Consider the following 23,670-nt stretch of genomic DNA (forward strand, 5'->3'; position numbering starts at 1 on the left):
GAGTCTCGAGCTCCCGCGGCCGCTAAAATTAGCAAAGCCGTGAACGCGTCGCGCCCCCGCCCTCAGACTCCCGTTGCGCCCCCAGCCCGTGCCACTCCGTCGCCGCGTCCGGTGGCACAAAATAAAACCCAGACCCCTCCCCCGGTTATCCTTCAGGAGAAGGCAGCTTGGGATCGAGTTTGCCTGGCCCTTAAGGCCAAAAATATAAATTTCACGAATGCCCGTAACCTCGCGAACGGCATTCAAATTAAGGTTCAAACACCCGACGACCATAGGGCCCTCTCTTCTTACCTCCGTAAGGAGCGTATAAGTTTCCATACGTATACGCTCCAGGAGGAGCGCGAACTCCGCGTTGTAATACGCGGAATCCCTAAAGAGTTAGATGTAGAGCTCGTAAAAGCCGACCTGTTAGAACAAGGCCTACCAGTGAATTCTGTGCACCGTATGCACACCGGTCGCGGTAGGGAGCCATATAATATGGTTCTAGTCGCTCTCCAGCCTACCCCCGAGGGTAAGAAAATCTTTAACACACAGACCGTCTGTAGGCTCTCTGGTATCGCTGTCGAAGCCCCCCATAAAAAAGGCACTCCTAGCCAGTGCCATAACTGTCAATTGTACGGGCACTCTTCCCGTAACTGTCACGCGCGGCCCCGATGTGTTAAGTGTTTGGGCGATCACGCCACGGCCCTCTGCGCTCGCGACCAAAAAACCGCGACGGAACCGCCTAGCTGCGTCCTGTGTCGAACACAGGGTCACCCCGCGAATTACCGTGGTTGCCCCCGAGCCCCTAAAATAAATCGCCGCGTCGCCCGCCAAAACCGCCTCCGAGCTTCCGGCCCAGACATCAAAGCCTCGGCACCCTCTGCGTCGCAGGCTAAGCCAGCGTTCGTTCCGGCGGCGGTGCCCAGTGTCTCGGCCTGGGCAAAACCGCTGCCGTACACGAACACGGCTACAACTCCCTCCTCCGCGATTCGTCCCGCCCCCGCGACTCGTCCCTCTCCCGCGACTTGCCCTCCGACCGCGTCCGACAATCTCGCTTTAGCGATCGACTTCTTTCAGTCGATCAACTTTGAGCGCGTTAACGCTTTGGGCGACGCCATTCGCGCTGCCTCCACTGCACAACACTTTATCGCCGTTGTGCAGGAATACGCCGACGTATACGCGTCATTAAATACGTACGTCCTCCCCTCACTCCGCCGGTAATCAATGGCGTATATAAGTAGAATAAAGCCCCTATCCGTAACGATAGGATTTTTTAACGCTTACGGTCTCGCAAATCAACGTGATCAGGTTTCTGACTTTTTGCGTGACCACCAAATTGATATCTTTTTAGTGCAGGAGACCCTACTTAAGCCCGCGCGCCGTGACCCTAAAATCGCGAACTATAACATGGTCAGGAACGACAGGCTCTCTGCCCGTGGTGGTGGTACCGTCATTTACTATAGAAGAGCCCTGCATTGCGTCCCGCTCGATCCTCCCGCGCTCGCTAATATCGAAGCATCAGTGTGCCGAATCTCACTGACGGGACACGCGCCGATCGTTATCGCGTCCGTTTATCTTCCACCGGATAAGATCGTTCTAAGCAGTGATATCGAGGCGCTGCTCGGTATGGGGAGCTCTGTCATTCTGGCGGGCGACCTAAATTGTAAACACATCAGGTGGAACTCACACACCACAACCCCGAATAGCAGGCGGCTTGACGCGTTAGTCGATGATCTCGCCTTCGATATCGTCGCTCCGCTAACCCCGACTCACTACCCGCTAAATATCGCGCATCGCCCGGATATACTCGACATAGCGTTATTAAAAAACGTAACTCTGCGCTTACACTCGATCGAAGTAGTTTCAGAGTTAGATTCAGACCACCGTCCCGTCGTTATGAAGCTCGGTCGCGCTCCCGATTCCGTTCCCGTCACGAGGACTGTGGTGGATTGGCACACGCTGGGCATCAGCCTGGCTGAATCTGATCCACCATCGCTCCCGTTTAACCCGGACTCTATCCCGTCTCCTCAGGATACCGCTGAAGCCATAGACATCTTAACGTCACACATCACCTCGACATTAGATAGGTCATCGAAACAAGTTGTAGCGGAGGACTTCCTTCACCGCTTCAAATTGTCCGACGATATTAGGGAACTCCTTAGAGCTAAGAACGCCTCGATACGCGCCTACGACAGGTATCCTACCGCGGAAAATCGTATTCGAATGCGTGCCCTACAACGCGACGTAAAGTCTCGCATCGCCGAAGTCCGAGATGCCAGATGGTCTGATTTCTTAGAAGGACTCGCGCCCTCCCAAAGGTCTTACTACCGCTTAGCTCGTACTCTCAAATCGGATACGGTAGTAACTATGCCCCCCCTCGTAGGCCCCTCAGGCCGACTCGCGGCGTTCGATGATGACGAAAAAGCAGAGCTGCTGGCCGATACATTGCAAACCCAGTGCACGCCCAGCACTCAATCCGTGGACCCTGTTCATGTAGAATTAGTAGACAGTGAGGTAGAACGCAGAGCCTCCTTGCCACCCTCTGATGCGTTACCACCCGTCACCCCGATGGAAGTTAAAGACTTGATCAAAGACCTACGTCCTCGCAAGGCTCCCGGTTCCGACGGTATATCCAACCGCGTTATTAAACTTCTACCCGTCCAACTCATCGTGATGTTGGCATCTATTTTCAATGCCGCTATGGCGAACTGTATCTTTCCCGCGGTGTGGAAAGAAGCGGACGTTATCGGCATACATAAACCCGGTAAACCAAAAAATCATCCGACGAGCTACCGCCCGATTAGCCTCCTCATGTCTCTAGGCAAACTGTATGAGCGTCTGCTCTACAAACGCCTCAGAGACTTCGTCTCATCCAAGGGCATTCTTATCGATGAACAATTCGGATTCCGTACAAATCACTCATGCGTTCAACAGGTGCACCGCCTCACGGAGCACATTCTTGTGGGGCTTAATCGACCAAAACCGTTATACACGGGAGCTCTCTTCTTCGACGTCGCAAAAGCGTTCGACAAAGTCTGGCACAATGGTTTGATTTTCAAACTATTCAACATGGGCGTGCCGGATAGTCTCGTGCTCATCATACGGGACTTCTTATCGAACCGCTCTTTTCGATATCGAGTCGAGGGAACCCGCTCCTCCCCACGACCTCTCACAGCTGGAGTCCCGCAAGGCTCTGTCCTCTCACCCCTCCTATTTAGCTTATTCGTCAACGATATTCCCCGGTCGCCGCCGACCCATTTAGCTTTATTCGCCGACGACACGACTGTTTACTATTCTAGTAGAAATAAGTCCCTAATCGCGAAGAAGCTTCAGAGCGCAGCCCTAGCCCTAGGACAGTGGTTCCGAAAATGGCGCATAGACATCAACCCAGCGAAAAGTACTGCGGTGCTATTTCAGAGGGGAAGCTCCACACGGATTTCCTCCCGGATTAGGAGGAGGAATCTCACACCCCCGATTACTCTCTTTAGACAACCCATACCCTGGGCCAGGAAGGTCAAGTACCTGGGCGTTACCCTGGATGCATCGATGACATTCCGCCCGCATATAAAATCAGTCCGTGACCGTGCCGCGTTTATTCTCGGTAGACTCTACCCCATGATCTGTAAGCGGAGTAAAATGTCCCTTCGGAACAAGGTGACACTTTACAAAACTTGCATAAGGCCCGTCATGACTTACGCGAGTGTGGTGTTCGCTCACGCGGCCCGCACACACATAGACACCCTCCAATCCCTACAATCCCGCTTTTGCAGGTTAGCTGTCGGGGCTCCGTGGTTCGTGAGGAACGTTGACCTACACGACGACCTGGGCCTCGAATCAATTCGGAAATACATGAAGTCAGCGTCGGAACGATACTTCGATAAGGCTATGCGTCATGATAATCGCCTTATCGTTGCCGCCGCTGACTACTCCCCGAATCCTGATCATGCAGGAGCCAGTCACCGTCGACGCCCTAGACACGTCCTTACGGATCCATCAGATCCAATAACCTTTGCATTAGATGCCTTCAGCTCTAATACTAGGGGCAGGCTTAGGGACCCCGGTAACCGTACTCATCGAACTCGACAAAGAGGTCGACGTGCAACCTAACCCATGCATCAGCCCGCTGAGTTTCTCGCCGGATCTTCTCAGCGGGTCGCGATTCCGATCCGGTAGTAGATTCATTCGCGAAACAATTGCTCTTGAGTTGTTAGGTCTCCTTCGGAGGCGCTCGGGCAGTTGTTAGCAAATCCCACCCCTCTTGGCTGAGCCTTTGCTCGCCCACCTGTCCTGGTGAAACTGGAAAGGCCTTCGGGCCACCAGTAAACTTTCAATCATAAAAAAAAAAAAAAAAAAAAAAAAAAAAAAAAAAAAAAAAAAAAAAAAAAAAAACTATTTCCGCCGTGAAGCAGTAATGCGTTTCGGTTCGAAGGGTGGGGCAGCCGTTGTAACTATATTTGAGACGTTAGAACTTATATCTCAAGGTGGGTGGCGCTTTTACGTCGTAGATGTCTATGGGCTCCTGTAACCACTTAACAACAGGTGGGCTGTGAGCTCTTCCAGCCATCTAAGCAATAAAAAAAAGAATGAGAATTTGTTCTAAAACCAACTCTTGATAGAGAAAAGGGAATGTTGAACTCATTATTAAGCAATATGTTATTTGGTAATGTGAAATAAATAAAAATTTTTTTGGTCAGATAGGATCTCATAGACTCTTTAAAGTCGCCATTACTTTCTTTACCAACAATTGGAAATTGATTTTCAGCATCGAGAAGAGTGGGCAAGAAACTCTTGAAAAATTATTCTTGTTTTCTTTTTTTTATCCAAAACTATAATATGCTTAATAGAACCGGCGACTGGTTTATTTGTCAGACAAAGTTTAAAATCGGAAATCCATAAAAATCCATTATTCAATTTTTCATTGCAAATAAAACAAATTTCTTCCGAACAGAGCTATCTTTGAAATCAGAAGAAAACATTCAAAGATTACCTACTAGGTTATTACGAGTCAAATGTTCCTAACAAATGGAATACAAACAAAAATGTTGCCTTGAAATAAATCCCTAACATTACGCAGACTTGTACGACATCCGAGTTATGCAAATATTGTTTCGTAACAGGTGGAGAGAAAGGTAATCTTCCTCTTTAAATATATAAAATTTCTTCAATGTTTTCGAGTTATTAAGCCGGATTTCGTGTCATGAATTATGATTTAAATATAACTAGAGGTCCCGCAGTAGTCGAAATTCGACTATATTTAATTGGAATTGTAAGTTTGTACACTATTATGATTCTATTTTATACTTCTATAATGACAAATTTCGCGAAGACTACACTATATTTTTTATAGTTAACAAAGACAAACCATATTCTATTCTCAATATGACAACAGACGTCAAGAACAAAAGTTTGACAATAAATAGTATGCATGCGTGTGTGCGTCAAATACATGGTATGTAGTGTGTGTAATGTTTTCTTTATTGATTTAATGTATCTTTTATGCATTATTTTAAAAAAATAATAGCATTGTGCACTTCTTCTCTATATTCTCTATAAGTGTGGAAAATTTCATACTCCTCCGTCCGCGCAATTTTCGTAAAAAGGGATACAAAGTTTTTGTTTCACGTATTAATATATAGATAAAACCAGCATCTGGTGTGTCTGTACAATGAAAATAGAAAACACGTAACTCAAAAAGGTTAATAGTACCAGTGATTTTTGATTTCTTCTCTGTCTGTTTGTATCTTTGGCAAAGCATTGGTTGTATTTCACTAAAATCGGATTGTGTCAGAGCAATTATCATTTACGGTTCATGAAATTTTCTTTTCTAGTTTCTTATAAAACAACGTCATTAATACGAAAGTAAGTTAAGTTTTCACGCCCAAGCCACTGGGCCGATTTTAACGAAGCACGGTATGAAAATATTATGCAGACTGGGAAAGAATAATACGGGCTACCTTTCAACCTACGGATCTCTGCCCACGCGACATAAATAAGCGCAGTCCACACAAAGCTGCTGACGGAAAACTATGTTGAAAATATTATTAAGTATCATAATACTAGCTTAAAATAAATACACTTATTGATATATACTTACTAGTTGTAGGATCTCTTGTGAGTCCGCACCGGTGGGTACCCTGCCTATTTCAGCCGTGAGACAGTAATGCGTTTCGGTTTGAAGGGTAAATTTACGTTGTAAATATCTATAGGCTCCGGTAACCACTTAACGCCAGGTGGTCTGTGAGCTCGTTCACCCATCTACGCAATAAGGATAAAAAAAGTACTTAAGGAGGCATACGGCATTAATATTTTTCTATTTTTTTTAGTGTATTAAGGAGAGATTTACCACCTATCGAGAACGGAATCAAAGCTTTGATTAAGAATTGCTGTTAGTGTTTTTTGTTAAAATGAAACGAACTTACCGTCGACCTGATATTAAGCGGTAAAACGTGACTATCGACCACAACTATAAGGCCACTATCAAGTTTGAGAGATAACCTTTTATTCGCAGGTTGACCGAGTTACTTCACGGTCCTCCTCCGTGCATCCTCAGTGTTGAGGATCGTGACCTTTATGGAACACTTTTGTTAGGACTATGTTCCTCCATTCCTTCCTGTCCTCCGCGCAGTGGATAGCGACATTGATGCTGGAGTCCAAAGTCGTCTTAATCTGATTGAACCAGCGCATGGGCCTAAACCCCCTAGGCGTCTTTCCTTCCAATTTTCCGGTGATGATAAGGACTATAGGACTAAGACTAAGACTATAGGACTCTACTTTCTTACTTCACAGTACAAGTAGGAAAATAGAGTCCTATAATCTTGACTGATGTGGAGTTATGAAGTTAAAATATCAATGTTATTGTATAATGTCCATCCCCTTCTGTTAACCGTAATGTCTTACTGATTATTACTGGCACTATAGAATTAAAATAATTAAAAAAGTAAAAGTGAATTCGTTGATTGATTGAGCTCAGGGTTCATCTGGTGGGAGCGGTTATTGGAAATCACATACATCGCATCGTTGATGCCATCACCCACCTTGGGGTATGAAGTCAACAATTAAACAACGGCTGCCGTACCCTTTAAGCTAGAAGAGAAGGTTTTAAAAAGAGACGGTTAGATGTACCATTAAACCTTACTGGTTGGTACCGCAATCTTATCTATTTCTGACGTGAACGAATGGAAAATCGTTACTTGAATGGAATCATGCACCCTGAAGTAATTGACAATATCACGGAACTAACGTTTATAAAATTAGAGGTACCACAAATATTATAATATTCGATTTTTGTATAAATTTTTTTTTGGTATTTCATACTTATAATCGTAGCCTCGTGGTGTTATACTGGTTTCACGCTTAAACAAACTCACGGGGCTCTCAGCCTGGCAAATTTGCTAAAACAGGTCCTAGAAAGAACAGTGCTTCGCTAGCATCAGCTCGGAATCGCGACCCACTGAGAAGATCCGGCGAAAAACTCAGTGAGCTTAGCATTCAAATGTTTTAGTCATACATAAAGGGCAACCGATTTCCAGAATACTCGAATAAGTATGAAACGAATTTTCTAGAACCCAAAGAACTATGCCCATTAAGAATTGTAAAGCCGACGAAGAAGTCATAAAATAACAATCAAGAGCGAACGCAATCCTCATTGTTTCACCAGAACGCGTTCACGTAATTTATATCGCGAGTCGTCTCATGAATATTCCGCTGTAAAGCCTTCCCAGGTCCATTCAATAAGTTTTTCAATTATTATCAAACGTTCCAACTTGAACAATAAGCACCTACATATAAAGCGGTTTTCCAAACTCTCAAAACGTTTTGGAACAGCTCGAGTGTTTTGTTTTGTAAATCGTGAACAGCATAACAAAAGACCTCGATTAGGGTAAATTAAAAGTGGCTGGTCTTTTATTCAATTATGAACCAAAAATTTGGGAATTGCGGTCCGATATAAATTGGTTTGTTCCGAAAACAGAACTTATCTAGCAGATGTTCAGATATTACAGCCGTGAACACATTTTGTTTGGGATGGATTGGAATTTCTGGTGGCTTAGAAGTCTTTCTAGCTTGCTATTACCAGGGCAACTGGGCGAGCACGCGTTAAATCAGGATTTGCTAATAGCTGCCAGAGCTCAGCCGAAGAAGACCTGTGAGCTTATGGATTCCTGCTCCTCGAATGCATTTACAATCGCATCGGAATCCTGGAATGGAAGATCCTGGGAAGTTCAACTGGGAAGATTTACTGGTGGTAGGACGTCTTGTGAGTCCGCACGGGTAGGTACCACCGGCCTGCCTATTTCTGCAGTGTGGCAGTAATGCGTTTTGGTGTGAAGGGTGGGGCAGCCGTTGTACTAATAAAACTGAGATTTTATTACTCATGTCTCGAGATGAGTGGTGGCATTTACGATTTAGATATCTGTGAGCTCCGATTACCACTTAACACCAGGTGGGTCAAGCTATAAAAAAAAAGATCCGGCGAAAAATTTAATGTAGTTTGGATTAGTTCTTATGTTTATCTTTTTTACCAGTTCGAAGAGTCCCATGACCATTGGACTGTTACCAGTAGTTTTAGTAAGTAGTGGCTACTATACGTCTCATACTATTATGAAGATACATATCTTTTTATCGACTATTTTGATGGCACTTCGTAAAAGAATTGTAACAGAAATATCTATTATAAAGACAATGAGAGAAGGTTCGTCTGTCTTGCGCGACAAGTTTCCGGTTTGAGGCTGAATCGGGACTGAAGTGTCCACATTTGCCGGTAAATTTTCAGTCTTTTCCTGAAAGTCGGCACTCTCGTAAAGAGTATTCATTATACCTCACAGTACCGGCGTTATAGTCCCTGTTCTTCTAGAGAATATTAAGTTTCTAAAACAATAATACTTACCACTTGAATAGGTAGACTTAGCCATCATTTTTTAATAAAACAGTTCTTCTCACTAAAAACTAGGTTACGACAGCTTAAAACGAAATGCGAGGAATATTGAATTTTCAAACGTATATTGAATCAGAGTTTAACTAAAGGCAATTTTCGTGGAATAAAAATACATGATTACAAATAGTTTATGTATTTAAATTTCCAATTACATTATGTAATATAATTATTTTCATTACAATTCAAAATAATCATTTAAAATAAGCTACACGGCAGCTTCTTAACGGTAGTCAACGACTATCCTGCCCCTGCCCTTGGCACTACCAATGCCCAACTGTAGCTGCCACAACTTAACTTTTCAATCAGAGCTACTTTCTAATGCTAAAAACACCCTCCATCATCACGCCCTCTTGAATCCTCATCTAAAGAAGGCTTGCCTCCGATCCCAATACACGAACGTCAGCAATCAGGTATCAGAAAATTCGTAATACAAAAAAGTCATCGATATGACCTACAGGATTTGGATGAAGTGGCAGTGAGTAGGGGAAACAGATGTTAGAAACTACGACTGCGGGTCCTTCGATAGATCAAATAAGATATAAATATTTTTTTAGGAAAACATTTGTTCCTTTGGGACTATTAGGAACGGACACTTTGATCTTTTTGATCTTTTAGGTTTTTTTTAAATCTATCTAGTAAATTGTAACCTACTTAAACTCACGAATATTTTGTTACAGTAGTAAGTAACAGAATCATATCCAAATACACACCGATCCGATCCCGCGTCCGGTAAAGGGGTGATACGAACAAACGTGCATACCATAATAGTAATTCATATACAAAATTACAAAACAAGGAATTCAATAACGAATAAGGAAGAACAAAAAAAAATAGCTCTTGATCACAACTTTTTTAACAAATTAAAGCTGTTCTTGGAATTTCTGACGCGACCCAGTTATCAACTGACGCGTACTACATTCGCATACGTAATATTCAAGCGAACCCGCAACCGCACACGCGAGGGAAACAAGACGTGACTTAATTCACTTCCTTGTGCCGTTCTATAAGATTGAAAATATTTTAATAGATACGTGTGTATTAAATTCGAGATAAATATTAGAGGAAGAGGTAGACCTAAGAAAAAATGGTTGACTTGCATGAAAGACGATATGTGTAAGAGGGCAGTGAGCGAAGAAATGGTATATGATAGAGGAGTATGGAAGGAGAAAACATGTTGCGCTGACCCCGGGAGACTGCGAGACGGGCAGGAGAATGATAATTATGAAGTGGGTATGAAATTCAGGTAGTCAAATTTAACGAAAATGAGGTTTTCAGGGAAATACCGATCTCCTTGAATCAAATGTACAGCAAAATTTTATTTATTGGCCTAGAATTACTCAACTCAGAATTTTATGTGTTTAGAAAAGTTTTCAAAATAATTGAATACCCAGATCCCATCGTGATCCGAGCGGGCTGATATTTAGGTTAGGTTTCACGTCGAACTCTTTGCCGAGTTCGACGAGTAGGGTTACCGGGGTCCCTACTCCTAGTGTTAGAGCTAAAGGCGTCTAATGAAAGGGTTATTGATGGGTCCGTAAGGACGTGGTGTATTAAATATCGAGCATAAAAATTTTAATTATTACTCGTAGCAGGGCATAACATACGTACCAACATCACATATAGTAACGTTAAATACTGGTTAGCGACCGCAGTATGATCCAGTAAATTCCTTATTTACTTTTCGACACCAAAGCAGAGAAACGAGGAGGTTAAATTCTAGTCCAACATTAGATAGCCAAAAATCCGGATGCATTATAACTATCCTGGTCTACAAATTGGAAATTATCTTGGACAGATATAGACAATATCGTTGATATCTATCTCCATTCTAGTTTATTATAACAATAACTCCGCCAATACATAAATTTTGTAAATTTAATTTTAATTGCTGTTTAATTAAAAAAAGAAAAAAGAAAAGATCTCACGGACGATCTCCAAAACGATGGACCGACCTCATAAAATCTGTGATTCACTCCAACATAAATGGTTGCTCTCACTCTGCAAAACATCGTGCCACAAGGCGTTTCATTGCGAGAGCATCGGTATCGCAGGATTCAACTTATGCATGACCACGACCAGTCTGTCATCAGAGTGTACGACTAGGAAGAAGTTTAATCAAATTTTATTTACACGTTCTGAACTAGCCTGCACCAGCATTACATCCATTCCGTATATGTTAGTATTTATGTTTGTCAATCTCTCATTCCCATTGTACAGGGAATCCTAGTTTGGCTCTTATTATTATGTTATTAAGCTACGTTTTTAAAACATGAAATTAAAATAAACTAACTCAAATTTAATAAAATAAAAAACAAATAGAATCGACATAAAGCAAAAAAAAATATTACAAACATTTTTCCATGAAACTTTCACAATATTATAAAGAAAAAAGATATTTAATAACACTTCATCAAGACAAGACGTATCGACCTTAGTTCTTACTTTTGAAGTAATTTCGTAACATTGTCTAGTTTAATATTATATGATAAAATAATAAATAGAAGACTTTAACAGACAACGAAAGTATTATATGGAGAATCGCTATGAAAAAAAACAGATTTCATTTTAATAATGTATGACTACTTACAAATTCTAGAACACGTGTGATGATGTAGGTATGAGCCGGAGTAAATAAGTTTGTTGTTGTTGTGTTGTTTGCGATTTCTCGGCGGATCTGCTGCAGCATGAATTACGATTTGCGCGTCATATGACATGGGGCACATCAATCTTTGAAAACAAAAATAAACAAAGAATCTATTCTTTTTTAACACAATATATTAATAAAAATTGAACCCACTTTAACAACATCAAATGAGGTTATCGTCAATTTAGTCGAAGACGAATTAAAATTAAATATGCATTATCAAGAATAGCTCAAAAACCACGTGTCAAATATTGATAAAACTCTAATAGGATTAGATTAGAAGCAACAGTTTCCAAAATATATTATATACATATATATATATATCCCAATCGATTTGAGTGCTCTATGTATGATGACAGCTTCTATTCACTAGTGACATTGATAGCCCGCATAGATAGGTACAGCAAATTGGCTATTTCTGCAGGTATTGTTCGATGTTAAGTTTATGGACTCTGGTAAGTATTTAGCTCCGTGTCGGACGTGAGCCGGGTAGCCCAGCTGTCCGTACGTATCCACAACCTAAGTATTACCATACTAAAAAAATGGTGCAAGCTTGGTGCACGTGAAAGAAGTGAAACTTCTTTTGCGGTGTGTAATATTATGGTTTTCTTCATTTTTTATCCTTAAATCAGATTTCTCTTGTAATAGGGAATGCTGTGTATAAGAGAAACGACCTAGTTCGGTTTATCCTTTCCCTGTCTCCATGGTCGAGTGGTTTGCGAGACACTTTGTTTATTTTCTCACTCTCGCTCTTCCTAAATTGTATCTTTTCTCTCTCGCCGTAACGAATCTGTCGCGAATTAAAATTTAACTCTCAACGCACCTAAAGAAGTTTCACTTCAAAACTCTATGAAAATTCTAATGAAAAGTTTCACAAAATCGAAATTCGCAAAAAAATATGACTGATGTCAAAAAAATAAAATAAGTTATGAACATATTTTATGGGGATGTGATTGACGGATAGCGCACCCCTTGTTTCGACTCAGCGTATTTTCCGAGGCATTAACCATACGAGTTATGGTCAAATAAATGATCTGACGCCGCCAGATGTGCGGGTTGTAAAAATATTTTTACCAACCAAAGTAATTTAAACAGCAAACAAATTTTTTTGGCTTAGATTAGTAGACGTTTAGCAAGTACCCATCACAGAACACAAAACATTTTACAGATCACAACAAAGTTGTGATACTAAGTTTCCCACCATAAAAAGATTGTTGTGATACGTTATGATATGATAAAGGAGTTATAGAGAACATTGATATATGATACAGGAGTGTGGAAGGAGAAAACATGTTGCACCAACCCTTAGGTGATTGGGAGGAGGGCAGTAGAATGATGATATGATGGTAAGACGTCTTGTAAGTTGTTGTCTTGTCTTGTCTTGTAAGTCTTGAGTTGATCATAGTACACCCAAGAACTGTGTTGTGTGTCGTCATCAATTGTGAACTCTAAATATCAAGGACATAATAATTTGTCGTCCGAATCCCTGAATTGAACTCACGATGAGCGGCCAAGATATTGATAATATTGTCGGTCGCTCCGACATATGCAGAGTCCATATGTGTTATGTGTTAAGTGATATTTTCTTTCGTTGTTTCAGATAAAAAATGCAAGCGAGGAAACGTCAAAGGAAGCGAAGACCAAGACAAATGGCGGTGCGTTGGACGCTAAATATAATGTGATTTCGTATTAAGCAAAATGGCGTTTGTTTGCCCAACGATGGGCATCACGAACAGGGATCTCTTAGTGTTAGTTCTGTTGTTTTGCCGGACAATAGTTTGTGACAGTCAGTGTCCGAAGTTTGCCGGGAAACCTTTGGAGACGAGGGTTCAAGACGCTTCGATCGTCTTCAGAGCTGTCGTTGTCCAGACGCATTTTCAGGTACGTTTTTAATTTTGATTCAATTTTAAATTGGCCTGTAGTCTAAAGTTAATTGCATTTTTTTTAAACTAAAAATTGTGATAGCAGAAACAACGTGAAACGATTACATATTGTTTTAAATTAAGCAAAGCTATTTCGAAAGGGAATGTTTGTTGAAGCGAAATTATTGTAAGAGAATACATGGAAACAGCAATGATTTAAATTCAAACGTAATCAGAATTGTGTATCGAATACCATTTATTTTAATATGTTTTTTTTGTTTCATTCCGGACTTAAAAAAAACGGATAACACTTAATCTTACCGACAATATAATAATATACTAAAAAACAAAAAGAGAAAGTCAATAGGAATTCAAGCTGAATAGACAATGTGTTTAACTATACTGTCTTTGCTTACTTTTCTATTTGAGATAAGTACGTGAATCGAAGATAAATAGAGCTCATATGTCAATAACATAAAAATAATATAAAGGCCTAAATATTTTACAAAAGAATTCAGATTTTCATTCATTTTATTAATGTCTCAAGGTGGCAAACATTATCAGGTAGTGACGTCTTTCAGAAACTAGAAACCATTTCAACTACAAAGTAATCACATTCAGTATACACCTATACACAAAAGTAAATAATAATGCACATTGCTCAAATCTGAATTCATTCCACGAAAATTACTCATGAGATTTATTTAATTTTAATGGAATGTAAATGAAAAATCGCAAGCTCATTTCGGCGTGTATTAATTGCTGTTGAGCTGAAACTATTGGAATTAACTTAATCTGTATGGGGAATTTTCGAAATGTTTAAAAATAAATGTTTATACATGGTTATATCATACATTATGGGATTCTAAATTTTCCGATCGAATTTGTTTGACAACGATTTTTTTATTTAGATCAAGGAATCCCAAAGGGGCCTTAAAATCCCAATAAGATAGCAGTCGACACTTTACAGTCGACATTTACACATACACACGCGCGCGCACTCGCACACACACGCACGCGTACACACACACACACACACGCGCATGCACACACGCACACACACAACTAGGATAATTGGACCACTTGAAATACAAAGGAGCAGACATTAATTAATCTATACTAATATTATAAAGAGGAAAGATTTGTTTGTTTGTTTGTTTGTTTCGAATAGGCTCCGAAACTACTGGACCGATTTGAAAAATTCTTTTTCCATTAGAAGCCGACATTGTCCCTGATGAACATAGGCTACTTTTTTTTAATTTTTTTTTATTTTATTTTTTTGGTTTCATGTTTCCGAAGCGAAGCGAGGGCGGGTCGTTAGTTGTTAATATAGTTATAGCTCCCAATGTTCTATACATTTTGATCCTTACGAGAATATTCACTTTCCTAACACGATTTGTACCTTAGCGTTTGCGTTTATCATGACGAAACAACAAAATGTTATTGTTTGTTGTTGCAAAATGTTTGTGTCACCTAATACTATGCGCAGACACGACTTACAGCTGCACTGAATGATAAACTATAAACTTTGCGGAGACTTGATTTATGTATTTGGAATATATAAATTCCCAGAGCACCATACCATGTATCCAACTAAGTTGTTAGTACATTGTTAAGTTTTTATTGCTAAGCACATGCTTACTTAAATTATACTAAAATTATTTTATCAAAAGCGTCTATAGAAGTCGTCGTGGCCTAAAAGATAAGACGTCCTGTTTCGCATTCGCATTCGTATCTTGCGATGCACCGGTGTTCGAATCCCGCAGGCGGGTACCAATTTTTCTAATGAAATACGTACTTAACAATTGTTCACGATTGACTTTCACGTTAAAGGAATATCGTAACATCGTGTAGTAAAAATCATACCCGCAAAATTATAATTTGCGTAATTACTGGTAGTAAGACGTCTTGTGAGTCCGCACGGGTAGGTACCACCGCCCTGCCTATTTCGGCCGTGAAGCAGTAATGCCTTTCGGTTTGAGGGGTGGAGCAGCCGTTGTAACTATACTGAGACCTTAGAACTCATATCTCTAGATGTCTATGGGTTCCGGTAACCACTTAACATCAGGTGGGCCATCCACCAACCTAAGCAATTAAGGATTCTATAGCCTAATGTGAATAAAAACGAAACAATTGGTTGAGTAGGAATGACCGACAAATAGCTACCCAAACTAGAAAACCAACGGTCGTTACGTGGACAACTGTCCCATGCCTTGAGGATGAGTAGGTGATATTTGTAGTCGCTAACACCTTCCACAACATAACTATCCAAAACAAAAAAAGAGAACTTGCAACTTTGGGTTTAACACAATTGCCATGATTTTTGATGACCAAAATAAATAAAATCTAACGTGAGTGAGCATATAGATCATACATATCTTTCAAAAAGATACAGATATCGTCATGATCGTAGAATAATGTCGGATTTGAAAAAAATCCAAAATCCACTTTTTACCATATTTGAATACTACATAGTCTAAATATTATTGCTACATTAAAAAAAAAATTACATGTATTTTAGATTTCAATTTAAGCAGTCGGTAAAATGACGGATTTGATAGACGCTCATAGTAAAATGACGCTTGTGCTTAATCGTCTCTGTACGACGCGCGCCCGGCCTCCCACTCCCGACGTATCCACGCAACCGACATTGTCCCTCGAAGTTGCCCACGCGTTGTCTTCAGATTCAATTTTTCTTAAGCATTTACACTAGATTACCTCATTTACCTGTTTGTTAATTATTACGTACCTAGCTTTCTTACGTACCGTCTTAAAAGGTGTGTCACAATGAAACCAGGACGATCAAAGCTTTGTTAAAACTGGTGGAAGAAAGAAGCAAAAATGCACAAATTACGAATTTTACTCATGAAGAGTGCACTGATGAGGAGGACTGTATACCAGGGACTCCAGGTAGGTTAATCAATTATGTATTAACATTTGGTATTATTTAATTTTTGTATTAAAACCATATTTTCTAAAGTAAATGATTATAGTATCGGTTCTACCTTTCGGTTTTCTACGGAAAACTATAAATCATTTAAAAATTTTTTTTACATAAAAATAATGTTGGCTATCGGATTATACATTATTCTGATAAGTTTGTAATATATTTACAAAAAAATTGAATTTTAAAATTATATGTAACTATAGTACATTTTTCTATGGACATAATAGTGACGGGTGATCACAATCGACGTTATTCAATGAACATGTTTTTTTATCTAATAGTCGTATCTGACCATCCCACTTTGTTCTTTGCACTAAATTCAGATCCAGCTTTCTTCTACTTAAAAAAATGATTATTTGTATATACTTAATATATTTTTCTATAAAAAAATAATCCTATGTGAGTCATATTTTACCTGTATAAATAAAAAGAAGTAAATTGTTTTATTTCTGTACTTCCGAATCTTTTTGTTCTGAATCAACTTAAGGGTGTAAAACCAATCACCTTAGGCGTAAACGTTGACTTGTGATATTAAGAATTTATATTTTTTACATACTGATATGTTTTCAGAATGCCATTCACCATTATCTCCGGGAGCACGCCACGCAATAGCAAAAATGAACGACGTTTATGAGAATGTCTTTGCAGACGATGTACACCGAGCAAACGAATATATTACAGATGAAAATAGGAACCTAAACATACCATCCTCTACTTGTTGTCTTAGAGAAAATCACTTTATCAAAAAAACTCTCGGTTTACTCTCGTCACAAAATCAACATGCCATATCCCTAAATATAAGCGCAGCTTTAAGCCTTTTAAATACCTCTACCTTGATATCAGATCTATCACCTTTCCCACAACCGATTAACCGATTGCCATTACCAGTAAAAAGCCACGGTAAGGTCTGTAACGGTTTTTTTGTTCCACTCATCATGATGATGCGGACTATAGCAACTGTTCTTCAATCAACACAGTTGTGTCCTCATGCCAGTCGTGTCCTCCAGTGCCTCGTATTCGATGTAGAGGTAAAAAACGTGTCCGAAATTACGATGATTGGAAAGAAGTTATTAGAAAGCGCTTAAAAATGCTGGGAAATAATACTCCTCCAAAAAGGGTCTTTTTGTTCCTTCAAAAACTATGGGTAGGCCTTGCGCGTGTAAAAATAAATGTTACACTATGTTGGCCCTCGAAGAAAGACAGGGTGCATTTGATAAGTTTTGAGAATTAGGTGATTGTGAGAAACAATGGTTGCATGTTGCGAATTATACTACAAAACAGCAAAAGAAAAGGGGTCTTCAAAGAGCTTTAAAGCATAACCGTCAATTCACTAACAAGTATTTTTTGCCAAAAGAGTCATCAATAATAGAGGATTGTAAAATCATGTTTTGAAGTACATATTCGATTAGCGAAAGGTTAGTTCGGACAGCTTGGGATAAGAATGACGGAAGCACTTTGATTGAAGAAGACATGAGGGAAAACATAAAAATCATAATCGGATTCTTGACGATTAAATGGTAATGTGGGTTTGCACCCACGTTAAGTCATTTGTACCAGTAGAGTCGCATTATAGAGCAGCGTCCAAATGGCTGTATTTAGGTGACTTGGGTGACTTCAGCATCGGTCGGATGTTCAATTTTATACAAAGAATTGTCTGAACTCCAGCCTTAGAGAAAACTTATGTAGGCCTAATTCCAATCAGTAATGATAAATATAACAATCTTATTAGTCTTTGCAATTCCTCAATAATATCCACGAAACATCATAAATTTTTCAGAAGTTTAACTCATGGACGTAATGTTACTGATGCTGGTAATGAATTCGACTGAATAATTGTGCAGTAGGGTTTTTTTTATTATTTTAGTTATTTTATTGTTATTATTTTGATCTCTAAAGTTGTGATTCTTAAGATTTATTTTAATTTTAATAAATGTTTTTTCTTTTCTTTATAATTAAATTCTATATAATGATTAGTATTTAAATTTTTGGGGTAGTAATTTACCAAAAAATAAGTAATCACATCCAAATAGAGTCAACATTATAGTCTGCTTAGTCTATTTAGTAATAAAAGAATACTATTGATAAAAAATACTTAATTTAAGCATAATGTATATCACGTTGATTAAAAAAGAGTAAGACCAATTAGTTTGTGTTTTATTTAAGACATCATAATCTGGTTACTTACTGACCACTTGCCAACCTATAATACTTACCTGCGGTTAAAATTTAAAATAATATAATATGACAAATAACATATCCGCCAAAATATTACTCTGTAAGTTAATAGAACATGATCGTAAAGTAACTTCCGTCATTTCTTCAACAGTAACTTTCCGAGGAACAATGTCGGATAATACTATGTGACTGTGTCAACTCCAAAGTAAAATGAAGCATGTGATTTTTCTAGAAAACTGTGTAATTTTAAGTTATTATTTTTATTTTATTTTACAACGAATCCTTTTGTTTGCTTGTATGCCAATTTTCATAATTACAGAATTTGAATTAAAAAAGTTATGACAAAAAATCTAACATGATTATTTGAAATGGCTGCCCTGTGAAGATTAATATTTGTCAGATCCGTCACTATTCTACGACTATGACGATATGTAGTATTTTGAGTCATAAGATCTACTACTGATACTAGTTAGCAAGACTGCGATTTATAAAAAGACATCACTTCCGACTGGTACAGCTTCTCTGTGGTAAAATAATTCAATAACCTGTTCCTTATTCCAATTCCTTATTCTTACTATCTATCACACGCATCTATTTTTCCAGCTTAATGCCCTATCGTAGAGCCGCTTGGTTGAATTTTCACAATCCTACATATCTCTACCGCCTTACGGTTTGAACGGTTATAGAAAAAATACTAATATCGTTTTAAATAGTCTTAGTTTTTTAGCTGGGCGGCATCTTCATTTTTACTTGAACGTTAACTGCTTATTACTGCTACGCCGGTAAGAGTAACGTCGTCTAGTAGCATCTAGAGCGCTCGAGAAGTACAACGCCATCTATTGTCAGATGGCGGAAACACAATACTCGACTTGTGTGAAATATTCTCGACGATTCTAGGTATTTCGTTTCGACTGTAAAAGCGTTGTAGATATGACACGCAGTCAGTTAGTAATCGTAACTACTCGAAGCGAAACAGCGAACGGATCACCTGAAGCAAAGCGGAAGAAGCGAATTGAGAATTTTAAAGTGTTTTAAGTGCTCTGAGTATCGAATACAGTGTTAACTTGTAATTCGGTACAATTTTATTTATCCCGAAACCCAGCGCGTAACAATACGGTGGGTTGTTTGCACACATTGTATATCATATGAGTAAGAGGATTAGAATTACGATATACACGTCGCTTTGACATAGTTCACGAGCCCGCATTTAGTACAATCAATTAGGAATGCACGTCGAATTATTAACGACCTCATCGCTTATAGGATTTCCATTGCAAGCGAATCTCAAACACACATCATTTGCTCGACTATTTTAGTGACAGGCAACATAGACTAGACACATATTGATTTTTTGTAAATATAAATGCGGAAAAAGTATTTTTGCAGAGTGTTTTCCAACTTTAGTGGGACAGTCCATAGTTTTGAATATCTAATAGCTGAAGTAGCAATACATCTTTAAATTCAAAGTACTCCTATCGTAATACCTATAATATAGTATATAACTATTTATAAGGTTATTATATTATACTTATAATGATATCAAATACTCCAGAATGAATGAAAAATATAGTAAATTTATCTAACAAAAATTTCACTCACCTGTAAAACACACAATCGTGACGGACTGTCTTATTGGCGTATGAATGATTTTGATAATTTTCTTTTAAGATTATTACCGAATATATTGTCTCTTTTAAAAAAAGAACAAGCTTATATAATCTGGCTATTCATTTACGAAAATCCAATGTATGAATTTCAAAGAGAGCTTATCCATTTCATCAACTTTCCCTAACTTATTCAAACGGTTATTGGATTAATCTATTTCTGATAATGGAAGCATGATTTCAAATAATAACCGATTCTGAGAAGATTAGATGCGTGTATTAATTATAATGAGGGCTACAAAGAGTATAAAAGAAATGTGGACCATAAGAAGATTTAGCTATTAATACAACTTATAGAAATTGGCCGGGATCAAAATTGATTATTGCGTCCAATTAATGCGCCTTTACAGGGCTTGGAGGATACAATAGACATCCAATTAACGTTCGATCCCTGAATCTTCAACATGGTTATTCGAAGGGTAATATTAGGGTTTTACTTGGTATGGGCCTTGAATGGCTCAAACTATATTAGATTATTTTTATAAAAAACAACGACCTTAAGAAAATCGTATATATGAACTGAACTTTAGTCAGAAAATGGCAGAAATAGGCAGGATCGTGGTATCAACCTGTACGTGCTTGTAATCCACCCTATAGCCAGCAAAAATCATCAGCTAATATCTGAATTAACTTGACTTTTAAAAAAAAATTTGTATTCATTTTAGTTTTTGTGGGCTCTATTGGTTGGTTGTTTTTGCTTAAAACCAGCATTTTGGTGAGTCGAACTAATTTATCTAATTTATTATCCGACTTCTAAAATGGAGGAGGTTCTCAATTCGACTGTATGCTTTTTTTTATGTTTGTTACCTTATAGCTTTTGACTGGGTGAATCGATTTTGATGATTCTTTTTATTTATTAGAAAGCTGACGATTCCCATGTGGTCCCATTTCAATTTAGTCCAGTTTTGATAATGGTATCCATGAGAAAACCATATGTCTTAAATTTGCATTAAGTACGTGCGCGACAAATAGATGAATAACTCAATAACTCAATATCACGCCAACCGAATTCGATGATATTTTTTTTAGTGTATATTAATTTGTTTTGGAATATCTTTTTTTTCTATTTGAAGTCGGTTTTTGTTAAAGCATGTCTATTTACAATTATATTAGTACCAATCATTTCAGGACTTGTAGTGTATGTCTAGAATCTCAAGAAGAATAGAATAGTGCCACAGCATCTCTTTCCACATCATAAAGGGCGGTGACGGAATTTACCAGAGAATGTTGAGCAATGTTCTCTGACTTTTAAACCAGGACACTGTGACCGATAGTTCCCAGGTGGTAGAGCATTTTGAGGGCTCGCACGGATAAATACCACACTCCTGCTAAAGTCTACTTCAAAGCAATGCTTTCTAGTTGGGACGAATGGTTGGGAAGAAGGGCGGAGCTTTTGTACAACACGTTTAAGATTTTCACCTCGAATTTCACCTCTACTATGGGCTCAAGCAACAACGAGCCGTATGCTCACTCGTTCATACATCAGCGCAACAAAAAAATGTAAACATTTTTCTATAAAAGCACAACCATCAAAGTAAAAACAACTAAGGAAATATTCAAGTAAATAAACACATAAGTGAGCATTTATGGTGCTTTACCGAGAATCACGATTTGTCGAAGTTTACCTTTATATGCTCCGATGCGCGTTTATTTGAGTTACCCCAATTTTGTGGCAGTTTGATCGACAAGTACATGGTTATTGTGATTTATCGTTTGTATTAGATTTTTTCATATCTGTCTTTTTAGGTTACCTAGTTGACGTACAAAATACGAACTGTTTGTTTAAAAATTTATTCAAATTTTACGTGAATGTGATGTTTATTTATTTCAAAATTTTAAATAATAACTATTTACTCAGATTGACTTTCTATATAGTTGTTTTATCTAAAAATGTTGTAGACTGATTGCATGCCAAAAATGTATAGAATTACTATTAATTTAAGAACTTAAAAATTATTTGCATTCCATTATCGTAAATTAAATCAATATCATTGTTCCGTCATTTTTTATGTACCTACATTTACTTTATACTTAATCAGAATTCAGGTTTAATTTGTATTTCATTTAGGACATATTATTTATTATTAAAACTGTCATCTAGTGAGTAGTAGTATGTTGAACGATTCCCCATTTTTATTTTGTCGACTGTACACTTATTTTTTAACAAAATTCACTAATAAATCTGATAATCTCGTATTATTATCCAAACTTTTGAAATGAAACTTTTTTTCTTAGTAAAATAAACCAATGCAAAATCCTCTTACGATGAGCTTGAAGCGGTCTCTCGGGTTTCATAGGAACTAAATCCTAATTATACCACGGTAACCCTACCCGAGTCGCCTCGGGACAAATTGCCTCATTATTGTTTTTCATTTGCCAGATACGGACTAGCTTTATAGCCAACACTTTAGATAGGGGTGGGAGTAGGATAATTTTGGAGTTTACCCGCAATATTCATTCTAATCAGAGATTGTTATATTCTGCTATTAAGATTGGGAAAGTCCATTTTAATCTTTATTAGTCGATGAAGTAGTTGGCGAACTTCAACTCTACAGTAAACAACATAGGTCTATTATTGGTTGTTACAAGCATGCGATTGAGCTTACGCGTGGTTCTTTAAATTAATTCATTAATAATGAGCATTATTGAGGAATGTTAAGTTAGGTCGGGCCACAGTACCGATGCTCCATCATTTTGACCAGACTAATTGCAGTTTCCTTGAATGACGTCTCTTACAAAAGAATTGCGTCAATTATATTGATTGGCACATAAAACTATTCATATTAATTAGAAATTACATCGATGCCAAAAAATAGCTCCTAATGAACAAAAGACAAGTTTCATTAAACTAGTGTTCAAGTGCAATAGGATTATAACGAAAAATGATGATGATCATCAGTACGGATGGAAAAGGCAATCGATATAGTAATGCTCATGTGGGCTTATCCCACATTTCATGCACACACATTTACTCTTAACAATATAAAACTTATATAATATATTTATTTCATATAATTATTAATACACACAAAGTATACATTCACACATATAACATATCTATTAATATATTATTACTACATTACATATAAAACAGACATACACACACGACAATTTATCGTACCGCGTCATTTTTTTTTTTTTTTATGATTGAAAGTTTACTGGTGGCCCGAAGGCCTTTCCAGTTTCACCAGGACAGGTGGGCGAGCAAAGGCTCAGCCAAGAGGGGTGGGATTTGCTAACAACTGCCCGAGCGCCTCCGAAGGAGACCTAACAACTCAAGAGCAATTGTTTCGCGAATGAATCTACTACCGGATCGGAATCGCGACCCGCTGAGAAGATCCGGCGAGAAACTCAGCGGGCTGATGCATGGGTTAGGTTGCACGTCGACCTCTTTGTCGAGTTCGACGAGTACGGTTACCGGGGTCCCTAAGCCTGCCCCTAGTATTAGAGCTGAAGGCATCTAA

The 23,670-nt window shown here is 38.5% G+C and overlaps 1 protein-coding gene across 1 annotated transcript in view; it reads left to right on the forward strand.

The window, feature by feature from the left end:
* The window catches only part of LOC101744574 (uncharacterized), an 82,369-nt gene that overhangs the window by 17,868 nt on the left and 40,831 nt on the right, over nucleotides 1-23,670 (forward strand). The window contains exon 2 of the mRNA XM_012694278.4: nucleotides 13,159-13,439. Within this exon, the coding sequence (XP_012549732.1) occupies nucleotides 13,257-13,439 (183 nt within the window). The 5' untranslated portion in view covers nucleotides 13,159-13,256. The remainder of the gene's footprint in view (nucleotides 1-13,158; nucleotides 13,440-23,670) is intronic.

Source organism: Bombyx mori, chromosome 23 (assembly GCF_030269925.1).
Source record: "Bombyx mori chromosome 23, ASM3026992v2".
Classification (NCBI taxonomy): domain Eukaryota; kingdom Metazoa; phylum Arthropoda; class Insecta; order Lepidoptera; family Bombycidae; genus Bombyx; species Bombyx mori.